This window comes from Microcaecilia unicolor, chromosome 12, assembly GCF_901765095.1.
Source record: "Microcaecilia unicolor chromosome 12, aMicUni1.1, whole genome shotgun sequence".
In the NCBI taxonomy this organism is placed as follows: Eukaryota; Metazoa; Chordata; class Amphibia; order Gymnophiona; family Siphonopidae; genus Microcaecilia; species Microcaecilia unicolor.
Genome location: NC_044042.1, coordinates 21,087,230 through 21,112,557, shown reverse-complemented (window position 1 = coordinate 21,112,557; position 25,328 = coordinate 21,087,230). Strand labels below are relative to the sequence as shown.

At 44.9% G+C, this 25,328-nt stretch overlaps 1 protein-coding gene across 2 annotated transcripts in view; it reads left to right on the top strand.

Moving 5' to 3' along the window:
- The window catches only part of PPARD (peroxisome proliferator activated receptor delta), a 37,813-nt gene extending 13,932 nt beyond the window's left edge, over positions 1 to 23,881 (top strand). For both annotated transcript variants that reach the window (XM_030220697.1, XM_030220698.1), the window contains 6 exons: positions 8,756 to 9,007; positions 10,161 to 10,312; positions 13,159 to 13,297; positions 17,700 to 17,902; positions 20,937 to 21,387; positions 21,832 to 23,881. In XM_030220697.1, coding sequence (XP_030076557.1) covers positions 8,860 to 9,007; positions 10,161 to 10,312; positions 13,159 to 13,297; positions 17,700 to 17,902; positions 20,937 to 21,387; positions 21,832 to 22,079 — 1,341 coding nt within the window. In that variant the 5' untranslated portion in view covers positions 8,756 to 8,859 and the 3' untranslated portion in view covers positions 22,080 to 23,881. The remainder of the gene's footprint in view (positions 1 to 8,755; positions 9,008 to 10,160; positions 10,313 to 13,158; positions 13,298 to 17,699; positions 17,903 to 20,936; positions 21,388 to 21,831) is intronic.
- Positions 23,882 to 25,328: the final 1,447 nt, after the last annotated feature.

Here is a 25,328-nt window from a genome sequence, read left to right as displayed (position 1 = left end):
TCTCCTTTCCTCTTGGCTTCTCACAGCAGTGGTGACAATAGTGGAAGCAGTCCATGCAGGGCTTGTGAGTCGTACACTTGGACCAAACTATTCTGTATGGGTTTCCAGCCTAGGGCCTATGAATAGTCACCGATTCACAAGCCCCATACTGATTGCCTCTGCGGAGCATAGATCATAGTGGAAGCTCAGAAAGAAGAGCGTGTCCCTGTTTCTGTGCTTTTAATGTTTGTGTTTCTGGTCAAGTTATTCCTCCTTCCACCCCCTGCTTGAACCACTCTTACCTCAGTGTTTCCCCACCAAGTCTTATGACTTTCAGCGCCCTCTCCCCCTAGTAAACTCCTTGGGCCTCAATTCCCTCTCCTCCAAGCTAATTACCTTATTAAGCAGAATGGATCGATATTCTCCCCGTGGGCAGCCCCCTTCCCTCAACTAACCTTGTTTAAGAATGTATAGGGAGCTCCTTTCAGCAACTTGAGAAGAAAGGGCTTTCAGTTATCAGCTGACAGAGCAATTGGCTGGTCATGTAGTAGCAATTCAAAAGCTAAGGTGCTGAGAGTTTGCACTTTTTACCAAGTGCTACGGAAGCAGTGTTAGCCACAGGGTGCAAATATGAAGAGGGGTGCAAATCGCTCCCAGCCTATCATCTCCTCTCATTGTTGATGGCAAAGCAGGGGGAGAGAGAACCAATAGACAAATCGCACAGGGTGCAACTATAGCTTGGAGTGATCCTGCGTACTGCTACCTAAAATTTCTGATGCGCTCCTTAATCATGCATACACTACAGCTCAAGGCAAATATAAATATGTTTAAGACAAGTGTATACAGGAACAATATGCGAGTTGCTTTCCCTAAGGAAATCAGAGACTCTGCGATTAAAAAGGAAACATATGAGGTCAAAGAGGGCTGTGGGTGTGTGTTGGTGCTAGATCAGGTAGTGGTATTTGTGGAGAGTAGTCGAAATCCAGCCTGAAGCAGTACGTCTGGGACAAGGATGGAGAGGAACCATGAAGCTACTACTACTACTACTTATCATTTCTAAGCGCTACTAGGCGTATGCAGCGCTGTACACTTGAACATGAAGAGACAGTCCCTGCTCGACAGAGCTTACAATCTAATTAGGACAGACAAACAGGACAAATAAGAGATATGGGAATATTAAAGTGAGGATGATGAAATAAGGGTTCTGAACAAGTGAATAAGGGTTAGGAGTTAAAAGCAGCATCAAAAAGGGAAGCTAGAGGTTCAAGCCCCAATATATTGCCAAGGACAGGAAAAAGGTCTAGAATTTAGAGAGGTTTGTGATGAGCACAAGGTGTAGGAAAAGGCTAAATAAGACACAAGATACAGAAAAGAAGACGACAGTCATTTTTTAATACCTAAGGTTTTCTCTACTGGGTAATAAAATTTAAATTGCTGCCATTTATTGTTTAAATTGTATGCAGTGTGTTTTTTTTTTTTTTAGCAAAAAAAAGTGCCGGTACTCAAATGCTAGGCAACCCTTCAGGGGTGGGGTGATCACTGAGAGACCCACCCCACAATAGCCAGGCCCCCTGCAACCAGTCACAAGAATCTATGACAAGGCAGAATTGGTGTGTAGAGCCTGAGCTCTTTCATTAAAACATGGGGTCCATGGGTCAATGTTAGCAGACAATGGAAAAGGTGTCGGTACTCAGTACCCCTAAGTACCCCCTCAAAAAAAGCCCTGGTTGTATGTAGGATTGTAGGGTTCATTTTCAAAGCACTTGTGACTTACAAAGTTACATCGAGGCATATTTTCAAAGCACTTAGATTTACAAAATTTGTAACTACTGAGTTGCAATAAAATAAGAAACTAGACTTTTCTCTGAGGACAAGCAGGCCATTAATTCTCACAATTGGGTAGCGTGGCACCGTGTTGCCTGGTCTGGAGTTTATAACAAGCTTTACAAAGCTTTTTGGAGCGTGAGTTCCTTCCCGCCCGCCATTAGGGAGAGGTTACCGCAGTTGTTTTTCTATCGCGGTGAGGAGAAGTCTTCTTTGTCGGAGTCCGTGGGTGATGGGCTGTTCCCAAAGACAATGGACTCGCATCCTGTATTTAACGACATCTCCACTAATGTCATTGCGGAGCCACAGGAACCTTGAGTAGTGGACAACAAAGTCTTTGTCAACAACAAAGTAGTAGAACAGTTGCTGAATGTCTGCTGTTATGGCAGATTAAGATCCCCAGTAGACTGTTGGTAAGTCAGGCCCAGTGAGCAGCACGTTATTCAGCGAGGTCCCTTGAAACTGGGTGCTGGAATCAAATATGATTCAGATCTGCTCTGGTTTATATGGGTGGTATATCCTGAAGGTGGGTAGGTACCAGCACTCTTCTTTCTCCTTCAGAGATGTGGCAAGCTCTGCATGACCATTGGTGAGCATGTCCTTCATGAAGGCCACAAAATGTCTCATCTCTTGCTTTCCTCTTCAAGGTTTTCTGCAATGAATGAGGTGAGCTGAGAGAGGGCGTGATTTCTGTTGTTTGGGAGTCTAGGCCTGGGCTTACGGAATGGGAGGGGTACCACCCAGCTGTTCGACTTGCCTTTACTGAACTCTTTATTCATGATGTTTAGGAACTCTTTGTCGTCTATGGAAAAGGCAGGTTTGTTGTCATCTTTGGTGGTCTGGAACACAGAGCTTCCCAGGTATTCTCCAAAATCAGCTGAAGAGACTGTTTTGCAGAGTGTTGGGTGTGCACTCCATTTCTTATAAATGAGAGCTCGGGGCTGGTGGTTGGGAGGCGGGGATAGTGCTGGGCAGACTTATACGGTCTGTGCCCTGAAGAGCACAGGTACAAATCAAAGTAGGGTATACACAAAAAGTAGCACATATGAGTTATCTTGTTGGGCAGACTGGATGGACCGTGCAGGTCTTTTTCTGCCGTCATCTACTATGTTACTATGTTTCATAGTAACCTATGGAACTTTGTAAGTCTAAGTGCTTTGAAAAATATGCCTGTGTATTAATACATTAATTTTTGGCAGCATAAGAGGAAGATTGTATAGAGGTCTACATATGCAGTGGTCAAGGTGACTACTGTGGTGGGCCTAGTGGGGCTCAGATGGGAATATAAGAATTGCCATACTGGGACGGACCAATGGTCCATCTAGCCCAGTATTCTACTTTCAACAGTGGCCAATCAAGGTCACAGGTACCTGACAGAAATCCAAATAGTAGCAACGTTCCATGCTACCAATCCCAGGGCAATCAGTGCATTCCACTATGTCTATCTCAATAGCAGACTATGGATTTTTCCTCCAGGAACTTGTCCAAACCTTTTTTTAAACCCAGATACACTAACTGCTGTTACACATCCTCTGGCAACGAGTTCCAGAGCTTAACTGTTGAGTAAAAAAAATATTTTCTCTTATTTGTTTTAAAAGTATTTCCATGTAACTTCATTGTGTCCCCTAGACTTTGTACTTTTATGAAAGAGTAAAAAATTCACTTTTACCCATTATACACCACTCAGGATTTTGTAGACCTCAATCATATCTCCCCTTTTCCAAGCTGAAGAACCCTAACCTCTTTAGCTTTTCTTCATGGAGGAGTAGCCTAGTGGTTAGTGCAGCGGACTTTGATCCTGGGGAAGTGAGTTTGATTCCCACTGCAGCTCCTTGTGACTCTGGGCAAGTCACTTAACCCTCCATTGCCCCTGGTACAAAATAAGTACCTGAATATATGTAAACCGCTTTGAATGTACAGTGGGGGAAATAAGTATTTGATCCCTTGCTGATTTTGTAAGTTTGCCCACTGACAAAGACATGAGCAGCCCATAATTGAAGGGTAGGTTATTGGTAACAGTGAGAGATAGCACATCACAAATTAAATCCGGAAAATCACATTGTGGAAAGTATATGAATTTATTTGCATTCTGCAGAGGGAAATAAGTATTTGATCCCCCACCAACCAGTAAGAGATCTGGCCCCTACAGACCAGGTAGATGCTCCAAATCAACTCGTTACCTGCATGACAGACAGCTGTCGGCAATGGTCACCTGTATGAAAGACACCTGTCCACAGACTCAGTGAATCAGTCAGACTCTAACCTCTACAAAATGGCCAAGAGCAAGGAGCTGTCTAAGGATGTCAGGGACAAGATCATACACCTGCACAAGGCTGGAATGGGCTACAAAACCATCAGTAAGACGCTGGGCGAGAAGGAGACAACTGTTGGTGCCATAGTAAGAAAATGGAAGAAGTACAAAATGACTGTCAATCGACAAAGATCTGGGGCTCCACGCAAAATCTCACCTCGTGGGGTATCCTTGATCATGAGGAAGGTTAGAAATCAGCCTACAACTACAGTACAAGGGGGGAACTTGTCAATGATCTCAAGGCAGCTGGGACCACTGTCACCACGAAAACCATTGGTAACACATTACGACATAACGGATTGCAATCCTGCAGTGCCCGCAAGGTCCCCCTGCTCCGGAAGGCACATGTGACGGCCCGTCTGAAGTTTGCCAGTGAACACCTGGATGATGCCGAGAGTGATTGGGAGAAGGTGCTGTGGTCAGATGAGACAAAAATTGAGCTCTTTGGCATGAACTCAACTCGCCGTGTTTGGAGGAAGAGAAATGCTGCCTATGACCCAAAGAACACCGTCCCCACTGTCAAGCATGGAGGTGGAAATGTTATGTTTTGGGGGTGTTTCTCTGCTAAGGGCACAGGACTACTTCACCGCATCAATGGGAGAATGGATGGGGCCATGTACCGTACAATTCTGAGTGACAACCTCCTTCCCTCCGCCAGGGCCTTAAAAATGGGTCGTGGCTGGGTCTTCCAGCACGACAATGACCCAAAACATACAGCCAAGGCAACAAAGGAGTGGCTCAGGAAGAAGCACATTAGGGTCATGGAGTGGCCTAGCCAGTCACCAGACCTTAATCCCATTGAAAACTTATGGAGGGAGCTGTAGCTGCGAGTTGCCAAGCGACAGCCCAGAACTCTTAATGATTTAGAGATGATCTGCAAAGAGGAGTGGACCAAAATTCCTCCTGACATGTGTGCAAACCTCATCATCAACTACAGAAGACGTCTGACCGCTGTGCTTGCCAACAAGGGTTTTGCCACCAAGTATTAGGTCTTGTTTGCCAGAGGGATTAAATACTTATTTCCCTCTGCAGAATGCAAATAAATTCATATACTTTCCACAATGTGATTTTCCGGATTTAATTTGTGATGTGCTATCTCTCACTGTTACCAATAACCTACCCTTCAATTATGGGCTGCTCATGTCTTTGTCAGTGGGCAAACTTACAAAATCAGCAAGGGATCAAATACTTATTTCCCCCACTGTAGTTGCAATAAACCTCAGAAAGGCGGTATATCAAGTCCCATTTCCCTTTCCCTTCATATGAGAGGAGTTTATCATTTTGGTCATTCTTCTTTGAACTTTTTCTAATTCCACTATATCTTTTTTGAGATGCGGCGACCAGAATTGAACGCAATACTCAAGGAGAGGTCATACCATGGAGCAATACAGAGGCATTATACTATTCTTGGTCTGTCTTACCATCCCTTTCTTAGTAATTCCTAGCATCCTGTTCGCTTCTTTTGGCTGCTACTGCACATTGTGCAGAAGATTTCAGCGTATAGTCTACAATGGCACCTAGATCTTTTGCTTGGATGTCATGGTGGAACCTAGCATCAGGTAACTATGATTCAGATTATTCTTCTCAACATTCGTCACTTTGCATTTGTCCACATTAAATTTCATCTGCCATTTGAATGTCCTGTCTTCCAATTTCCTATGGTCTTCCTGCAGGTTTTCACAGTCTGCATATGTTTTAACAATTCTGATGGTTTTGTGTCATTGGAGATTTAATCACCTCACTCGTTCTGATTTCCAAATCATTTATAAATGTTAAAAAGCACTGGTCCCAGTACAGATCCCTGTGGCACTCCACTGTTCACTCTCCTCCACTGAGAAAAATGGCCATTTAACCCTACCCTCTTGTTTTCTATCCATTAACCAGTTCCTAATCCACAACAGTACCTTGCCTCCTATTCTATGACTTTTTAATTTTCTCAGGAGTTTCTCATGAGGAACTTCGTGAAAAGCTTTCTGAAAATCTAGATACATTACATCAACCGGCTCACCTTTATCAACATGTTTATTCATACCTTCAAAGAAATGAAGCAAATTGGTGAGGCAAGACTTCCCTCGGCTGAACCCATGCTGACTCTGTCCCATTAAACCATGTTTGTCTGTATTCCATAATTTTATTTTTTTGATAGTTTCCACAATTTTGCCCTACACTGAAGTTTTGCTTACCAGTTTGTAATTTCTAGGATCGCCCCTGGAACCCTTTTTAAAAATCGACGTTACATTTGTACCCCGCGCTTTCCCACTCATGGCAGGCTCAATGCGGCTTACATGGGGCAATGGAGGGTTAAGTGACTTGCCCAGAGTCACAAGGAGCTGCCTGTGCCTGAAGTGGGAATCAAACTCAGTTCCCCAGGACCAAAGTCCGCCACCCTAACCACTAGGCCACTCCTCCACTGTTGCTACTATTTGAGATTCTACATGGAATGTTGCTATTCCACTAGCAACATTCCATTTAGAAGTCAGCCCTTGCAGATCACCAATGTGGCCGCGCAGGACGTCAGACTCACAGAAACAGAAGCCTGCGCAGCCTTCTACATGGAATGTTGCTAGTGGAATAGCAACATTCCATGTAGAATCTCCAATAGTAGCAACATTCCATGTAGAATCTCCAATAGTATCTATTTTATTTTTGTTCCATTTGTACCCTGCGCTTTCCCACTCATGGCAGGCTCAATGCGGCTTACATGGGGCAATGGAGGGTTAAGTGACTTGCCCAGAGTCACAAGGGGCTGCCTGTGCCTGAAGTGGGAATCGAACTCAGTTCCTCAGTTCCCCAGGACCAAAGTCCACCACCTTAACCACTAGGCCACTCCTCCACTTCCACTTTCCAATCTTTAGGTACTATGGATGATTTTAACGACAGGCTAGAGATCACTAACAGCAGATCAACAATTTAATGTTTGAGTTCTTTCAGTACCCTGGGGTGCATGTCATCTACTGTTTAATTTGTCGATTTGGATCAGTACGTCTTCCAGGTTCACCAAGAATTCTTAAGTTCCTCCGCATCGTCACCCTTGAAAATCATTTCCGGTACAGGTAGATCACTTACATCTTCTTCCAAAAAGACTGAAGCGAAGAATTCATTCAGTCTGTCCACTATGGCTTTGTCCTCCCTGAATGCGCCTTTTGCCCCTTCATGATCTAATGGTCCCACAGATTCCCTCACAGGCTTTCTGCTTCTGACGTTACTGTGTGTTTTTGCCTCTGCGGCAAATTTCTATTTATTCTTTTAGCCTTCTTTATCAATGCTTTGCATAAAACTCGCCATTGCTTATGTTGCTTCTTATTTTCTTCATTTGGGTCCTTTTTCCATTCTTTGAAGGATGTTCTTTTGGCTCTAATAGCCTCTTTTATGTCACCTTTTAACCATTCTGGCTGTCATTTGCTCTTCTTTCCACCTTTGTGTAAATACATGGACTACAACTGGTCTGGTCTTCCAAGATGGTATTTTTAAACAACATCCGTGCCTGATTTAAAAGTTCTAACCTTTGCAGCTGATCCTTTTAGCTTCTTTTTAACTATTTCCTCATTTTATCATAGTTGCCCTTTCGAAAATTAAATGCTGCTACAGTAGATTTCCTTTGTGACTTCACTCCAGAGATTAGATCAGATTTGATCATGTTAATGGTCACTGTTTCCCAGTGGACCCAACATCATAGTAACATAGTAGATGACGGCAGAAAAAGACCTGCATGGTCCATCCAGTCTGCCCAAGACAAACTCATATGTGTATACCTTACCTTGAATTTGTACCTGTCCTTTTCAGGGCACAGACCATATAAGTCTGCCCAGCAGTATTTCCCGCCTCCCAACCACCAGTCCCGCCTCCCATCACCGGCTCTGGTACAGACCGTATAAGTCTGCCCTCCCCTATCCTCGCCTCCCAACCACCACCCCCTCTTCCCCCCAACTGCTCCGCCACCCAATTTCAGCTAAGCTTCTGAGGATCCATTCCTTCTGCACAGGATTCCTCTATGCATATCCCACGCATGTTTGAACTCCGTTACCGTTTTTATCTCCACCACCTCCCGCGGGAGGGCATTCCAAGCGTCCACCACCCTCTCCGTGAAAAAATACTTCCTGACATCTTTCCTGAGTCTGCCCCCCTTCAATCTCATTTCATGTCCTCTCGTTCTACCGCCTTCCCATCTCCGGAAAAGATTCGTTTGCGGATTAATACCTTTCAAATAATCATTACCTCTCATACTATGCCCTATGCCCTGGAGGATCTGGATTTCAGCTTTCTACCTAAAAGCGTAAATTTGGCTTCCAGAACCTCCCTCCCACATTCTCCTATGACATTGATACCTCTCCAGCACTAGATAACATCCTATCTAGGTGACACATGAGGTCCACCACCTTCACACCAGGCAGACAAGTGACCAGGCGATCCTCACATTCACCAGCCACCCAGCTGTATACGTACCTAATGATCGAATCGCCCACTACAACGGCTGTCCTATCCCTTCCCTCCTGGGAGGAGTCCTGCTCTCTTTATAGCTGAACCCCAGGTGGAGTTTGACCATTTGACGTGTTGCAAACTTGTGTTTTATTACCTGTTAGCACAGGAGCTTTTAATCTCTCTTCCGTTTTATTTTCTAACTTGTTTCTTATCTTATCCCAGGGTGGGCAGATACAGCGCTGTAAGAGGCTTCATCTCTGGGCAGACACAGACAATGCTAGAGCTATGACAGGGGCTGCCGTCTCGGTACTGAGGCGTGAGCAAACATGGAACGGCTCCAGGAGGAAGCATTTGAGGTCACCGTCGGGAAGGAGGAGAAGGAAGAAGAAGAGGCAGCGACAGTGAGACCGGCAGACGATGCTTCAGATGCAGACATGGAACCAGACAGTTCACAGCCTTCCAGCAGCTATACAGGTGAAGTGAGATTTATACTTAAAAGTAAGCTCCTAATTCTGGAGTTCACACACACACACCAGTCAGGCTGAGACCCAGATGAACAAAAATTAACGAGCCAGTAGCGTGCGTTTTATACTGGTTGTGGCCAGTTCAGCGAGACATGCACAAAGGGCTCTTTATCTGTCACGGTAGCAGCTAGCGATAATTGCATGCTAAGTTATTTAAATGAGCTACTTAACATTCAGATGTACATTCTGAGTAGTGCACAGCTGCTTTCCTTGCGATGCACAGAAAGGACTGCCTCCCCTAATGATGAAATTTTAATGGGTGGTCATGAGCTGTCAGTACTGCCTGGCTGGAGCTGTGAGAGCTGCAGACCGTCAATGTTTCAATACTTTTTATTATAGTGCTGGCGCTCGGATTAGGCGGAATGGCTTCTGGAAAGTCCCAACATGCTGTGGCCTCTACTGGAACTATCCTTAAAAACTCTTTTTCTTTCTTTTAAAAAAAAAAATGCACATAGGATGTTTTGTTGTTAAAGAGACAATACTTTGGTGGGGATGTTGTGATGTTAAAATTCAAGTTACACGACAGTTCTTAACAGGAGGGAGGGAGGCTGTCCAACGTCTCACCTCGTTCAATCAGTGAAAAGCTTTTCCTCCGCAGGATTGTCTTCTCTCCATACCTCCGGGCTTGTTTTACCAAAAATAATAATGAGAATGTTCCTATTACCTGGTAAGTCCAGATCCCGTGGAGAAGAGAGAGCCAATGTGTGCAGATATTGATTGCTCCTTCCAAATAATTAAACTGTCAAAAAGGCTGCAGACTGCTTTCATACACGCAGCTTCTATGCTTGTTTGAAAGCCATCTGTAGCATGCGTAGAGCAGCCACGCTTAGCGATTGGCTGTTCTGCGCAAGCTTGGCAGACCGATTGGCTTCCCCCCCCCTTCTGAGCTGCTCGCTGTTTTTGCATCCCGTTTCTTCTGAGCATCGCTGGCTATTTCCAACTCGGTAATTTTTACAGAGTTGGAAATAGCGATCGGTGCTTTAGCAGGGCTTTAGTGCATCGAGGCCTGAGTAACTTCTCTTGCAAAAACTCGATTTGTGATATTTGCCCTTTGGTCAGTGGGACCAGGTTTGATGCAGTTTTCCTATGTGGCTCCCTCTTAGATCTTTCCCAGAGCTCCTCGCCATCCTTGTTGGATCAGTTGCAGCTGGGCCACGGTGAAGCGTTCTCTGGAGTTCTGAACGTGGAGTGCAGGGTCTGTGGTGACAAAGCATCGGGGTTTCACTATGGAGTTCACGCATGTGAGGGCTGCAAGGTAATTGAGGAGTCTCTGTGTACAAGGAATGCTTTATGCTAAATAGAACTTAGACCTACAGCCAATGTTCCCTTTAATTTTCTCAGGTGTGTGAACTGATGTGCCCCTGCTGTTGTAGAGGGGGGGGGGGGGGGGGTGGTTAAACATTCCCTATCCTGGCCATTTTTATAGTAGCACCACCACTTACTGCTTCAGAGAGCCCGTTACCTGGAGTCTAAGTCTGCTCTTTATCTTCTGAACTTCGCTTGTCTCTTCATTACCATTCCTTCTGACATCGTGCCGCTGTCACCTAATCTGCACCCCTGTAAGCCATTGTCTTCTTTCCTACCCTTCCATTCATTTGTCTCCCCATCTCTTCTAAGAAGGACCTAAGAGTGATCCTGTGCAATGATCTGAATGTAGCAAAAGAATGCACCAATGGGAAAAGCTTGCTAGAGTGCAAAGGGAGAGGTATAACCAATAGAAAAAAAGGTGTTAATGCCTTTGTACAAAATATTGGAACTGGGATCTCCCAAGAATACTGTGTCCAGTTCTGAATGTAGAAAAGCTGGATGGCAACCAAAATGGTGGAGGGTCTACACCAAAAAGCCTTGAGAGGACATGATAAAAGCATTTAAATACCTTGGACATGTAAATTGTGCACAAGAAGAGAACCTTGGCGAAAGAAGAATTCTCTAAAACAAGAGGTCGCAGTACAGGGCTCCAAGAAGACAGAGTCAGGAGCAACATCAGAAAATATTACTTTACGGAAAGGATGGTAGAGACGGTCACTGAGTTCAAGAAAACCTGGAATAAGCACAGAGTATTTCTAGATGCAAAAATCGACTAAGAATGAAGCTGGGCAGATGAGATGGGCCCGTGTCTTATCTGTTATTATTTTCTATCTACCAACAAAATAAGTAACAAAACAAAAATACACTAAAACATACATAAAACTACAATCACAGTACAAACTTCAGATATTTGATGAAACAGCTGACACAAGGTTCCATTAATGATGTTTTATTCCAAAAGAAACCTAATATTAAAAGTATATTTTCCTGACTCCTGGAAGTTTTGGCTACCACATAACTTTTCTAAATATTTTTCCACCTGTGCAAACAATTCTACATAGAAGTGAAATCAGGTCTATGTAGGATGCGTCATAATCTGTAAATATGCCCTTTGCCCACAGAAACTTCCCTCAATATCAGGTGTTGAGCAGAACTAGGACATTTCCTGTTATACCTCACTGTACAGAAATATATTCCTATTATAGTGTCACCTCGGTGACAGCAACACAAACTTTGTCCAGTGCCAGGTGCACTATGAAATAACATCCTGCAAAGAGACGCTCAGTCTGTATAGTAAACTTGCCATGCCATAATGACACTAACTCTCAGGACTCAAATAGCTACCATCACAATATATGAACAATACCAGAGGTATTGGTGCTTGAACATCTGTACAAGCTGGATTGCTCTACATCCCTAGACAGAAAATATATAACAGAACACCTCACTTGGGTCACAAATGCATAATAATCCTTACCAAATGCAGAATGAGGAACCACAAATTTGAAATGCACATACAAAATCTTTTTTGGATTCTGCATGGTGTGTAATACCAGAGCAAGAGAAACGAAAACACATTTTATTCTTGGGGAGATTGTGTACAGTGCAGAATTCCCCTGTGTGGAAGGGCAGAAGTGAAGATTAGGCTGGAAGGAAGTGTTTGCTTATCAAAGTGACCCTTATGGGCTTCAAGAGGTGGCTGCGTCTGCAGCAGCCCACACAGGGCAAGGCAAAGGCAGAAACCAGAGGAGTGCAGGGTAAGTCTGAGGTAGGAACAAGAAAGGCAAGAGAGGTCATTTGCTTCAGACACCTCCTCCCCATCCATTCCGTTTTTCCTAATCTTCATGTTCCTGCTCTTATCACTTAGGGTCCAGTACAGAAAATACTGCAATCTGAAGCACGCACCTACTGCAGGGTTATCGCACACGTTAATGGCTGCAGAAAGCGGTTACATGGTCACATGAGGTCATTAAGAATTCCTTCGCAGTGCAGAGAAGGAAATAGTGGCTTTTCATGTTTTGCCAGGTCCAGGGCAGAGAAGGAAAGTTGGCTGAGAGGATGCCAGTTTTAAAAACAACTGTTTTACCTCTTTTTCAGAACAAGCTTTCTGCATCAGCCCATGTCCAATGTCAGCAACACTCCACACTCCCACCCCCAGATCAACAAAATTTTAAAACCTTGGTAGTTTGGTGGCCTCCCCTTCCTGTCTTCAATCCCTCATCCGTCCCCACCTGTTTAAAAACAAAAAAATCCCTAGTGCCACCCTTGGGTCATACCTTTAAAGAGGCTAGAGGAATACTCACTCGCTCCTGCCTCTGGCGCTGCCATTTGGAAAATGGTGGCGGCTGACTTCCACATGGTGCATGCTGGGCTGCACTGAGCAGGGTCAGTCTGCCAAATAAGGGCATTTTTCCCTTATTAGGTAGTCTGAATTTCCTAAAAGGCATTACCATGCTAATGTGCACTGATGTGTGTTATTTATCACAGGCCCTACTTTATGTAGTAGGCTCAGTTTATTAATAACACACGTTAATCACAGCACGCAGCACGATGTGGTCGTTCACTCCAGCTCATGGTTGGTGTCTGTGTCACTGGCTCATTGTCTGCACATTATAGATTTCTTTGATTTGATTTGACTCCACTGCCCCTCCCTCCCCCCTCCCTACCAAAACTTATCAGAATAAAATGTTATGATCCAGGAGCTAAGTAGCAGGTCCACAGTCACCTGTCTGAACTGCTGCTGTCATTCTTGTATGTTCTCTTCTCTTTCATTGCCTCCCACCTCCCCCCCAGGGTTTCTTCCGCCGGACCATCCGCATGAAGCTCGAGTATGAGAAATGTGAGCGGGGCTGTAAGATCCAGAAGAAGAATCGTAACAAGTGTCAGTACTGCCGCTTCCAGAAATGCATCGCACTGGGCATGTCGCACAACGGTGAGGTCTTGAGCGGTACTGCCTTCATTCGTAAATCTCTTACTTCTGGGAGATTTGTAGGAAGGAAGACCAATGCAGAAATACAAACAATCTCTGGCCCTTTATGTCCATTCCTCCTTTTCTGTAGTTCACCCCTCTCCTCTCATCCTGTGGTATCTAGCAACTAGTCAGAGGTAAGCTTGTTAAGATATGTAACATTAGCTTTATATTTTATTCACTAAAATTAACTATTGTTTTTGGTGCTTAGTTGAGAAAAAAAAGAAACTCTCTTTCCCCTGAGCGCATGAGAAATTGAGGTTCAAGTTCCCTCTAGCTTTTCAAACATTTTTTTTCATTATTATAAATACATAACATCCAAACGGTCAGAACAGTTATACGTCAAGGTCAAATAAACAGCCCTCAACCTTACTGAGTCCCCACTTCCCCCTACCCCTTATCCCCCACCCCATTACAGATTCCAGAACAGATCCTAATCTGTTACTTCAGAAGGCCTTGGTTCTTATGGTCTCCTGAATCTAAAGGATTTGAGTTCCCTCTAGTAATAGTGACTTGCCTTCTTGACTCTGAAATCAGCTCAGTTTAAAATCTTCTCAGATCATATAAACATACCCTTACAAGAAGAAAATAAGTAGTAAAATGTGAATTATTTCTATAATTGAGGGCTTAACATCTTGCTAATAATGATCCGGCTCTCTTCTGAGCAGGCACCAAAGTTCAGTACCACTGCAATGAGGACCAGGGAAAAAAAGGGTGGGCAGCTATATGTTATGGGACTGTACTCTTCTCCCACCCAGGCATCTTGTCACATTGACCTACTGCCATCAGAAACTTGTCAAACCCCCCTGTTTGAATCCTCAGGACTGTATAAAGAATGTGTTTTCAAAAGTTTCCCAAGTCATGCTCTTGGGGGGGGGGGGGGGGGGGGGGTTGGACTGTACAGCATGGTAATATCCTTCCTGTATTATAATGGAGTCATCGCTGTTCCGTGTATTTTATTTATTAGGATTTATTTACTTTTGTCAACATGACAACCTACAGACTACAAAAAAAAATGAAAAGTTTATTTTCAATTGTTTTTATTCAAGGATAACACAAAGATCACACCAAATACCAACAATGCAAGAGTATGGAACCCCCCCCCCCCCCCCCCCAACATCTTCCATAACAACCAACCATATCATCACCCCCTCGGACTTCCCCGTCGCGAAAAACTTGTGGTGTGTGTGTGTGACTAGCAGCCATGCACCTCATCCGACCCGCTGCCCACGGTGACACACGCGCTCAGGGAGCGTTGTGCGTGTGAAATGGTGCCATGCTTCGTGCGCTGCCTTCATTCCTAAGATCAAATAAGAAGTACCCATGACAGCTCTTTCTTCCCTTCTGCGCCTGCCTTGCACTTTCTCTGCCCACTATCTCACTGTCCTGTACACTCATCACAAGTCTGTGTCCTATTATCTCGCTGCTGCTCACGCTGTCTCTCAGTGAAATGCGCTGGCTGAAGCTTGGTCAGCGGCGCTTGGGTCCCTTACAAGCACATGGTAAGTGCAAGAGACATGGGCGTGCCACAACGAGCTGTGGCCAGTGGAGGACAAACAGAAGTAGCGGTAGTGTCCAAGATGGAACCGGAGGAGTGGGGACGGGATCTTTCCTTCTCCACAGGTGTCTTATCTGAGACGACCGGTGCCTCCGAACCGGAGAATGCTGGAGCAGGGTGCGGCCGTCAGGTAAGAGCGGGGAATGAAGCTGCTCGCAGGCAACCCGCTTCTTTACTAATAGGCGGCTCTAACCACAGCTTTCCACTGCTAGTTTCTAGAAAAATTCAGCGGCCACGAGGCTCTTATTACAGCATTTGAATTAGCCGGTTGTGTGTAGTACTTAAACTTCTGGTTTGCAAACACGGTTTAACGGGTGGTTGTGCAGTGTCAGATTTAAGGTGATGGGAGTAGGAAGACATGACTGGGGCCCAGGCACACATCCGCCCTGCTGGTTTTTAGGTGTGTTTGGGTGAGGGCAAGAGAGGTTTTCTTTGTTTGGCTGTAGGCCTTAGCAGCCGGGTAAAATATTAAGCAGGACAGTCCAGTTGTGCTGCTCGTTCAAGGTATATTGACAAACAAATATCTGCAGCCATAGACTGATGGCTAAAAAACAGAATCGTTTTCTGTTACTCATTTATCAATATAATTAAGGTTGGTATAGATCGCTTAGACCTATATTTAGCCTCTTCTAGATCAACCCGGCCAGAAAGTCATGGAAGATGTGGGTGTACATTTTTTTTTTTCTGGTCCAGGCTCATTAAAGCAACTAGGATCCAGCAGCCTGTAACAGGGCCACAGACTGACAACATTTAGGCTAATATCAATCTTACAAGCCTTATTTGGGAAAGCAAGGATTGTGCTGCTGTTTTTCCCTCTAGCACGCTGTCACTCCTACCTGTCCTATCTGAGAACTCTGACTTGATAAGGAAATCTGTTTGTACCAGTCTGTTCACTATAGGATGCCCGGGAAGGAGCTGAATTAGGAATCATCATAGCTTTTCTACATTTCAGAGAACTCCAACCTACCCCTCTTTTACAGCAGGAGAAAAGGGGGAAGGGGACAGTGTTATGGAATAGGGTGGAAATACTCTCTGTACCTGTCTCAGCCTCACCCCTTCCCTTTCTGTTCTTGCATGATTACTGGGATCAGAGGGGCTGGAGCAGGAAGCAGAGGGATATTTTCCATTGAGTGAGAGTCCTCGAAGGAGCCCTGTGTATCTGTATTTAGGGAGTGGCACATTGGGTGAGTGTTGGAGGGCGGAGCGGAGTGGGCAGTAACATAGTAAGATATCCCGTGATATTCAGCACTATTTAATACAGAGGGATGCAGGGAATGGCTCCTGGCCGGTTAAATAGTACTTAACCAGCTATGCGCAAATATTTAGCAGGAGCCTGGGCCTGCCTCAGTCAGCGTTCCTGTCGGGATTTTGATACTTAAGCTAAGTGCTTGTACAAATTTATTTTAAAGTCTACTTATTATGAAAATGAAAAATTAATATATTATAATAATATTATTATTATGTTATTGTATAGCTATTTTTGGTGTCAAAACTGTTGGGCTACTTTTGGGCACGAGTCGGACTGGCAAAGTTTTCACCATCTGACAACTCTGGTTAGGAGCAGGAGCAACAGGAGCTGGATTAGGGAATAGAGTGGCTGTTCTCTGTTCCACTCCACTCTAGGCTCATCCTTTCCTTGACCCTTTAGGCCACATGGAAGGGAATGGCTAGAGCAGAACCACCTCTGCTGCTCTGGAGTCCGTGAAGAAGTCGCAGAACTGCTTTTCAGGCTGTTCACCCAGAAATTAAGCCCTGATTACCACAAACCGTTTCCCAGACTGGGACCTCAGGGTTTGAATTTGCAAACTTCTGGCGCTGCCCCCTAACTTAAAAAACACTGTGGGAGAACCCTGTCTGCTTTAGCTGCTAACTCATACCCCTCACCCTTAGGCTGCTGCTTCCTCCCTCATTGCTGAAGATATGGTTAGGGATGTTGAAACTGCAAAAGCTTGCATTACCACAGAGGAGCATTCTCTTTCTACTGATAGTTCGCTATCTTAGTGTGGTTGAAAAGGTGATTTTTTTTTTCTTTCTTTTTGCCCGGGAACTTGAGGGGGACAAGCGTCTTTGCTTTCAATAAAGGGTAAGTCAAACCAACCCTCTTCATAAATCAGAGCCTCTTGTGGACAGGGTTTTTTGGCTCGCAGTCATAAACCATGAGGAACAGCAGTTCTAGAAAATGGGTAAAAAATGGCAGGGTTCCTGATGCAGCAAAACACGGCTATTAAGAGCTAATGAAAACGTATTGACCCATCTAATCTGCCCTTTTCCTGCTGCAGTACTGCTGACCCTATTCAGGTCTACTGGAGAATCTCTATACTTTACTAGCAAGGATTAAGATTGCAATCATGGCTCACAATTTGTCTGCAAATCCAAGAAGACAGGAGGAGCCTCCACGGAAAGTCAAAACAGCAAAAGTAGAGGCTGACAATTGCACAAACCAATATGGAGATAATATCAAAAACCAGTTTATTCAGACGATTCATATCAAGGACCCGACACGGTCCGTGTTTCGGCGCCAAAGCACCTGCCTCAGGGGTCACAATCAACTTGCTCTGAGAAGAAGCTGATAGGCTTGAATAATTCCTTTATGTATGCAAGTTAATCCACAGAGAGAACAAAAGAACAGCCAACCGATCGGCAAACACCATGGTTTGCGCATTTGTCAGCCTCTACTTTTGCTGTTTCACAATTTGTCTGTCCATTTTTCCTTAAAAAGGGCCATCAGGAAAGAGCAATAGGGCTTTCCTATGAAAGAAATGCTCTTGCCATAACCTGAATGACCGATTATCTGACTTTGTGTTTCAGCAATCCGTTTCGGACGGATGCCAGAAGCAGAGAAAAAGAAACTAGTAGCTGGGTTGAACTCAAAGGACGTCAGTAGGCAGAATCCACAATTTGCTGACTTAAAGGTTTTCTCTGAACACCTCTACAATGCCTACCTGAAAAACTTCAACATGACCAAAAAGAAAGCTCGGGGGATCCTAAGAGGGAAGACCAGCAGCAGCCCTGTGAGTAGAGGTGCAGGAGGAAGGACTGAACGAGGGGAGGTTAAAAGAAATGGAATGACGAGTGTATTGCCTTGGTAACCGCTTCCTTTTAGACAGAGAATCTCATTCAGTGAGGGCAAGCAGGATAAAAAGTCCTTACATCATGAATGACGACATCAACAGAGCCCACATGGGAAACCTTTTCCAGCTTAGTATGTACTAGAAGCTTTTGACCCACTCAGTCTTCGTCATCCCAAGGAGCTGGTCGGATGCCTTTCACCGGAGCTCTTCTCAAGGCAGTTTTTCTTGATAAAACTTGTGTTTTGTAGGTTTTCTTGTGTCCTGCCTCTGTTATGTGGTACCCCGTTAGCCTCTTAGCTGTCATTTTTTTCAAGTTTCCTTTGTTTTTGTTTCGTTGGGGGGTTTTTTCTCGCAAACCTTAGTATAGGATTTGGTGAGAACACAGGGCTCATAGGATACTTGTATACAAAATTGAGTTGTTTTGATTTTGTAGCAGCTATTTTTCCAGATGAAAAAAAAGAAGCCCCCAGAGACTTTTAAAACAAAAAATGCATTATGGATACTGATAACTGGTGTCTGCAATGCCTGGGGGCCCAGCCATAGTCCCTCGTTTTAAGTTATGCTCAAGAGAGGGTTTCATGGTCGAGAAAAACAGCACAAACATATTTTTGGTGCTGAGAAGTCTGGTCCACCAACTTTGGCATGATATTACCCCTCCCCCAGGTCCTATCATTAATACCGTAGTTCTGCCCCTCTTTCTCTTGTCTTGTTCATCATTCCTCTGATTCTGTCCCTTTTTTACCTGTAAGCCACCAAGATGTCTTTTCTGATGGGCAGGGTAGTAAATTATAAATAAACTTGAAACATGTCCACACGAATCCTACAGCTGCATCTGATCTTGGGATGTAATGACATCTAGAGTACAACGTTCATCCTTGATATCCAGCATTGATAGACGCCATTGGTATTGCCCTCCCCCCCGCGCTCTAAAAATTTGGAGTCCAGACACTCAGCCTTTTTCTTTCTCGCCCTTCCCTCCCTTGTGTGCTGAACAGTCATTCACCAGATTTAAAGTTTTGTTGAAGATACACATATTTTGTGGCCAAAATTTGATTCATGTTTTGGGCCTTCATTTACCACTCCCCCTTTTTACCCTCCCTTCCCTCTGATATGCTTGTACTGACATATTGTGTTGCGCTTGTGTGTTTGTTTTATCCTGTCCTTTCTCAACAATGGTGTTCTTTTCTCCTCAGTTTTTTTTTTAATGTGACTTTATGTAAACCTCCTTGGCCTGCTTGTACAGATAAGGCAGTGTATCAAATACTTACAATAAACAATAAGCATAAAGGGGAATGGGACTTGATATACCACCTTTCTGTGGTTTTTGCAACTGTTTTCAAAGCACTTTACATAGTATATACAGGTACTTATTTGTACTTGGGGAGTAACAATGGAGGGTTAAGTGACTTGGCCAGAGTCACAAAGAGCTGCAGTGGGAATCGAACCCAGTTCCCGAGGATCAAAGTCCCATGCACTAACCACTAGGCTACTCCTTCACTAGCATCATTCCATGTAGAATCTCAAATAGGGAAAGGGAAATTGGACTTGATGTACTTTCTGTGGTTTTTTTTTGCAACTACATTCAAAGTGGTTTACATAGAGGGGCATAATCGAAAGGGACGCCCAAGTTTTGCTGAGGACGTCCTCGCAAAACGTCCCGGTGGAGGGGCGTGGAAACCCGTATTATCGAAACAAGATGGACGTCCATCTTTTGTTTCAATAATACGGTCGGGGATGCCCAAATCTTGACATTTAGGTCATCCTTAGAGATGGTCTTTCCTAGACTTGGTCGTTTCTGATTTTTGGCGATAATGGAAACTGAGGACGCCCATCTCAGAAACTACCAAATGCAAGCCCTTTGGTCGTGGGAGGAGCCAGCATTCGTAGTGCACTGGTCCCCCTGACATGCCAGGACACCAACTGGGCACCCTAGGGAGCACTGCAGTGGACTTCAGAAATTGCACCCAGGTACATAGTTCCCTTACCTTGTGTGCTGAGCCCCTCAAACCCCCCTACCCACAACTGTACACCACTGCCATAGCCCTAAGGGGTGAAGGGGGGCACCTAGATGTGGGTACAGTGGGTTTCTGATGGGTTTTGTAGGGCTCATATTTACCACCACAAGTGTAACAGGTGGGAGGGGGGGATAGGCCGCCTGCCTGAAGTGCACTGCAGTACCCACTAAAACTGCTCCAGGGACCTGCATACTGCTGTGATGGACCTGAGTATGACATTTGAGGCTGGCACAAAATATTTTTAAAGATGCTTTTTGAGGGTGGGAGGGGGTTAGTGACCACTGGGGGAGTAAGGGGAAGTGATCCTTGATTCTCTTCGGTGGTCATCTGTTCAGTTTGGGCACCTTTTTGTGGCTTGGTCATAAGACAAACAGGACCAGGTAAAGTCGTTCAAGTGCTCATCAGGGACGCCCTTTTTTTTCCCATTATGGGTCGAGGATGCCCATGTGTTAGGCACGCCCAAGTCCCACCTTCGCAACGCTCCCGAAACGCCCCCGTGAACTTTGGTTGTCCCTGCGACGGAAAGCAGTTGGGGACGCCCAAAATCGGCTTTCGATTATGCCGATTTGGATAACCCTGTGAGAAGGACACCCATCTTCTGATTTGTGTCGAAAGATGGGCGTCCTTCTCTTTTGAAAATGAGCCTGATAGTATATACAGGTTCTTATTTGTACCTGGGGCAATGGAGGGTTAGGTGACTTGCCCAGAGCTGAGCTGCACGTCACATTTAAAAAAAAAAAGACTTATGCAAATGCTGAATGTGTAGATCAGAATCTCATCCTTATTTTAAGTGAAATCGAAAGGTGTCATAGCTGAACTGAGCCAGTGTCTCCGAGGTGAAAAAAATAGGGCTGAGGAAAAGAAACAAAGGAAAAGGTTGATTCATTTGCTGCAAGGGAGAAGGATGGAGCAGACAGGTGTGAAACCGAGGTTGATGCTAACTTGTGCTTCATTTGCAGCCCTTTGTAATCCATGACATGGAGTCGTTGTGGCAAGCGGAGAAGGGGCTGGTCTGGAAGCAGATGGTTAATGGTATTCCCCCCTACAAGGAGCTTGGGGTGCACGTATTCTACCGCTGCCAGTGCACGACTGTGGAGACTGTCCGCGAGCTTACGGAGTTTGCCAAGAGCATTCCCAGCTTTGTCAGCCTTTACCTGAATGATCAGGTGACCCTGCTCAAGTACGGGGTGTATGAAGCCATCTTCGCTATGCTGGCATCTATCATGAACAAGGACGGCCTACTGGTCGCCAACGGCAATGGCTTTGTGACACGGGAGTTCTTACGGAGTCTACGCAAGCCCTTCAGTGAGATCATGGAGCCCAAATTTGAGTTTGCAGTGAAGTTCAACGCCCTGGAGCTGGATGACAGCGACTTAGCATTATTTATAGCAACCATCATACTGTGTGGAGGTGAGGGAAGAGAAGGCTTTGTAAATACTGGCATATCCAGTCACGGTCTTGTGTAGATATTGCATTTAGTCCAGCTTTTCATAGCTTCAGCTTATCTAAAGATGGGTTTTAATAGAATTGTAGATGGTGTGGGTTATAAATGTTATAAATAAATAAATTAACATGTAGATTTGTGTATAAGATTGTACTTCATACACGGCAGCTGTAACGTTAATAAGAATCACTATGATTTACTTGCTGAGTACAAAGTAACTCATAGCGTCGCCAATTAAACTAAAATTAAATAAGTTGGCTTCCTTTCCATGGAGTTCAGAGGCTGCAGTTTGTACCCTTTTCATAGGGGAGCGCCTCTTCCCTTTGTTTCCTGATTGGATGAGGGTCACTCCATGCCATGTGCCATAACTTGAACTAACATTTCATCTCTTTGGTGTCTCTCTCTGCCAGATCGTCCGGGCCTCGTGAATGTGAAACAAGTGGAGGAGATTCAAGACAGCATTTTGCGGGCGCTGGAGTTTCACCTGCAGACCAACCACCCTGACACCCAGTACCTCTTTCCAAAGCTGCTGCAGAAAATGGCTGACTTGAGGCAGCTGGTGACTGAGCACGCTCAGCTGGTGCAGAAAATCAAAAAGACTGAATCAGAGACCTCCCTGCACCCGCTGCTGCAGGAAATCTACAAGGACATGTACTGAGCAGCTCCATCTGCTGGTGAAAGAAAGAAAAAGCCATGAAATGTGCTTGAATGAAAACAAGATGAGTTTCTAGAGACTCATCTTCCCACACTCCTGGTCTTCCGTTGCTTCATGGAGCATTGCAGCACCCGGCAGCTGGTTTAGTGAGGTCAAAGCATTCATTACTGTACTTGTTCCATCCGCACACAAACTGAGGCAACGTGTTAATACTGTTTAACACCAACTCCACATCTCTGTGTGCATACAAGGCATATATTGAAATGCAGTATTTATAAGGCTTCTTTTTACATCATTTCAACCAAAATGTTTTTGAAGAACATAACGACGTGATATTCTGGGTTTAGCAATGAATGTACATTTTCGGGAGAAAACAACATACCTGTGGTTGGGATGCTGTTGGCTGCCTAAAGCCAGCTTGCAAGTTGCTGCCTTACAGTATACGGAGCAGATGTTTACCTACTTTGTGCTGCTTTGCAGCTGATAACCTGCACATCCAAACTATGCTTTTAACTTAAGTGGGGTGGGTGGGAATTTTTACCTGCACATCAGGATTGTATGTGATGCAGTTTTAGGTCATACACTGACCACCAGAAGGATTTGGCAGCATTAGGAAAGAAATGCCTAGGACAGTTGCTAAGATGTGGGTGTGGAAAGTGCAGGCAGGTGTGTGAAGATAGCTGGAAGAGCCAGCACCCCACCCCACAGTAATCCTTCATGCCCACCCCCTAAACACAAGCACAGTTCGGCAGCTTCTCCAAAAAGAGCTATAAAACTCCATTACCTCCAGTATTCTAACATTCCTCCCAAGGTCATGCCAGTTACCAGCACAAGGGTCCATCCTGTTGAGGGCTGTTGCCTCACAGATGGCATAAAACCAGCTATCAAGGAAAAAGAGAACAGTGGACACCCGAGTGGGTTGACAGCCATATTCATTGAAGTTTGGCTGTCACTCTTGGAGGCCCATTGTACTGTTTTTGCTTGGCTTCATTTCATGTGCTTTGGATTTCCTCTCTCCTGTTAACCATAAAACCAACTGTGACAAAAAGGTTATTTTAAGCTGCAGAACCCTCCAACTAGAAGAGACTGCAGAGAGCTATCTTGTTATGGGGCACTCTGACCACGTTCAGAAGGTGGCAGCTTTGCACACTGCTCCCCTTTGTTTTGGCCCTGGCTGACAGTTCAGGTACTGTGTATGGTGCTGCTCGTGGCTCCTACCTCACGCTCTCCCCTCTATAAAACCTTGGACTTTTTTATTGCCATGTTTTAACACACCATCATTTTTTTGTGGAGGAGAATGAAGTAACACTAACAGTTGTCATGCTGGAAGTAGCCTGTAACTTGTGTCCACAAATGACCAGTCTTGCTGTCTTCTCAGAAGACCCTTTCACAAAGTCCCTTGTATCCCATTGTCTGAAAGCCAGGCCCGCCGCAAAGTGGGGGGCAGATGGGGCAAGATTTCCCGGGCCTGGCTTCGAAGGAGGGCCTGGGACCCTCCTCTTTGGGCTCAGGTCCACCCAACTGCAGTACTTTGGCTGGCGTGGCTGCCCAAACCTTCCCTGGAAGTCGGCAACATGCTTTCTAGCAGCCCACACTGGCACTCTGCACATGCTCAGTTCACACTCATGATCTGAGCATGTGCGAGGAGTGCCAGCATCGGTGGTTAGAAAGCATGCTGCCAACTTCCTCACACCAGGGGAGGTTCAAGCCATGGAGCTGTTTGGTGGACCTTGGGCATCCCTGCCAGCAAAGGTAACATTTTTAATAGGGTGGGGAATGGAGTTGGGGAAAAAGCAAAAAGAATGGGTGGCCCCAGAGTCCCCTCCCCCACCCCACCCCCAAAAAATGGGCTGCTGGCTATGCCCCTGCTTTCCTGACTGATAGTTTTGTGGGGTGGGGGCCCCCTAATACTATTTGTCCCGGACCTGCTTTTATCTCTCGGTGGCCCTGCTGAAAGCTAGTCATTTGCTGACTCCATCACATAGGTGCCAGCTCTATGGGTGATGCGGGGTGCTTGAGTACCCCCAGTAGTGATGAAATGCCTTCCCTTTCTCCAAAGAAGGTTAACGTGATAGAGTTAACACCCCAATCACTCTGAAAAGTTAGTACCTGTGCACCATCATCTCATGCTATCAGTCCTTGCTTTGACTCCCATCCCAAATCAACTTGATTCTCAGCCTGTCTTTGTAGGGTGGCAGGAATCGGAAAGCTTTCATGTGAAGGAGAACCACAGATACTCAGAATTTGGAAATCTCGGGTTGGCACAAGATGATCATGAGTGAGGCTGTAGAAAAAAAAACCCTCACTTCCGGCATTAATGACTTTTTTATGCTTTCTTCTCTGTGATTTCTTATTTTTATATATACATGTTCACTTGCGGGACGTTTCTGTGTTTCGGGGTGAGTTTTTTTAAGTATACCTTCTGTTTAAAAAAAAAAAAATCTTTAGCTGTGAAGAAAATACTGAAAACTAAGGACAGCTGTAGCATTTAAACATGTAGCAAGCTTTTGAGAAGTTTCATTTTATTTCCCCCTGGGCCCATGGTTTTTCCCAAGATGTAGCACAACTAGAACTTACTTTGTGAACATGCTGGATACAGTGGTTGACGCTTTTTCTTGGGGTTGAGCAGAAGATGACCGCTGAATTCTCTGTCAAGTAAAAAAATGCCTCGCATGACCTTCTAGGTGTCCTGCCAGACAACTCAAGCTTACATCAGATTTTCTATTTTTAGTTTAACTCTCACTTAATAGCTAACTTAATGCTTCCAGAAGCAGTGGATCAGCTCATATTCTGGAACTTTTCTGTGCTTATTGGAATGTGTAGATGCACATTATATTTATAACAAAAATTGTAAAAGAAAAAAAAAAGTCAGCCCCTGTCCCAAGTGCTTGGATGGCTCAGAGGTGCAGAACTTTTCACGTCTGAGTTTCAAGATCAAATTCAGATGAGGCCAGTGGTGATGGGAAAACTAGTCCTAATTGGCACCGGACCAGCAGTTAAGCTGGGCATTGTTAGAGAAATTTGCTGAGCCGCTTACCCAGGAAAATAACTTTGCTGAAATTGACTGCTGTGGAGTTGCACATTTTTTTAACTCACTTAAATTGAGGCATTCTTGAGGCTGATTATAGATTGGGGGGGAGTAAACTAGGGTGTCTCCTTGATATTTTCAAACATATGCATGGTATTTTACCCCTCCCCCCCCCTCGCAATAGCAGGTGTAACTTATATTGGCACTTTTAATACACATGCTTT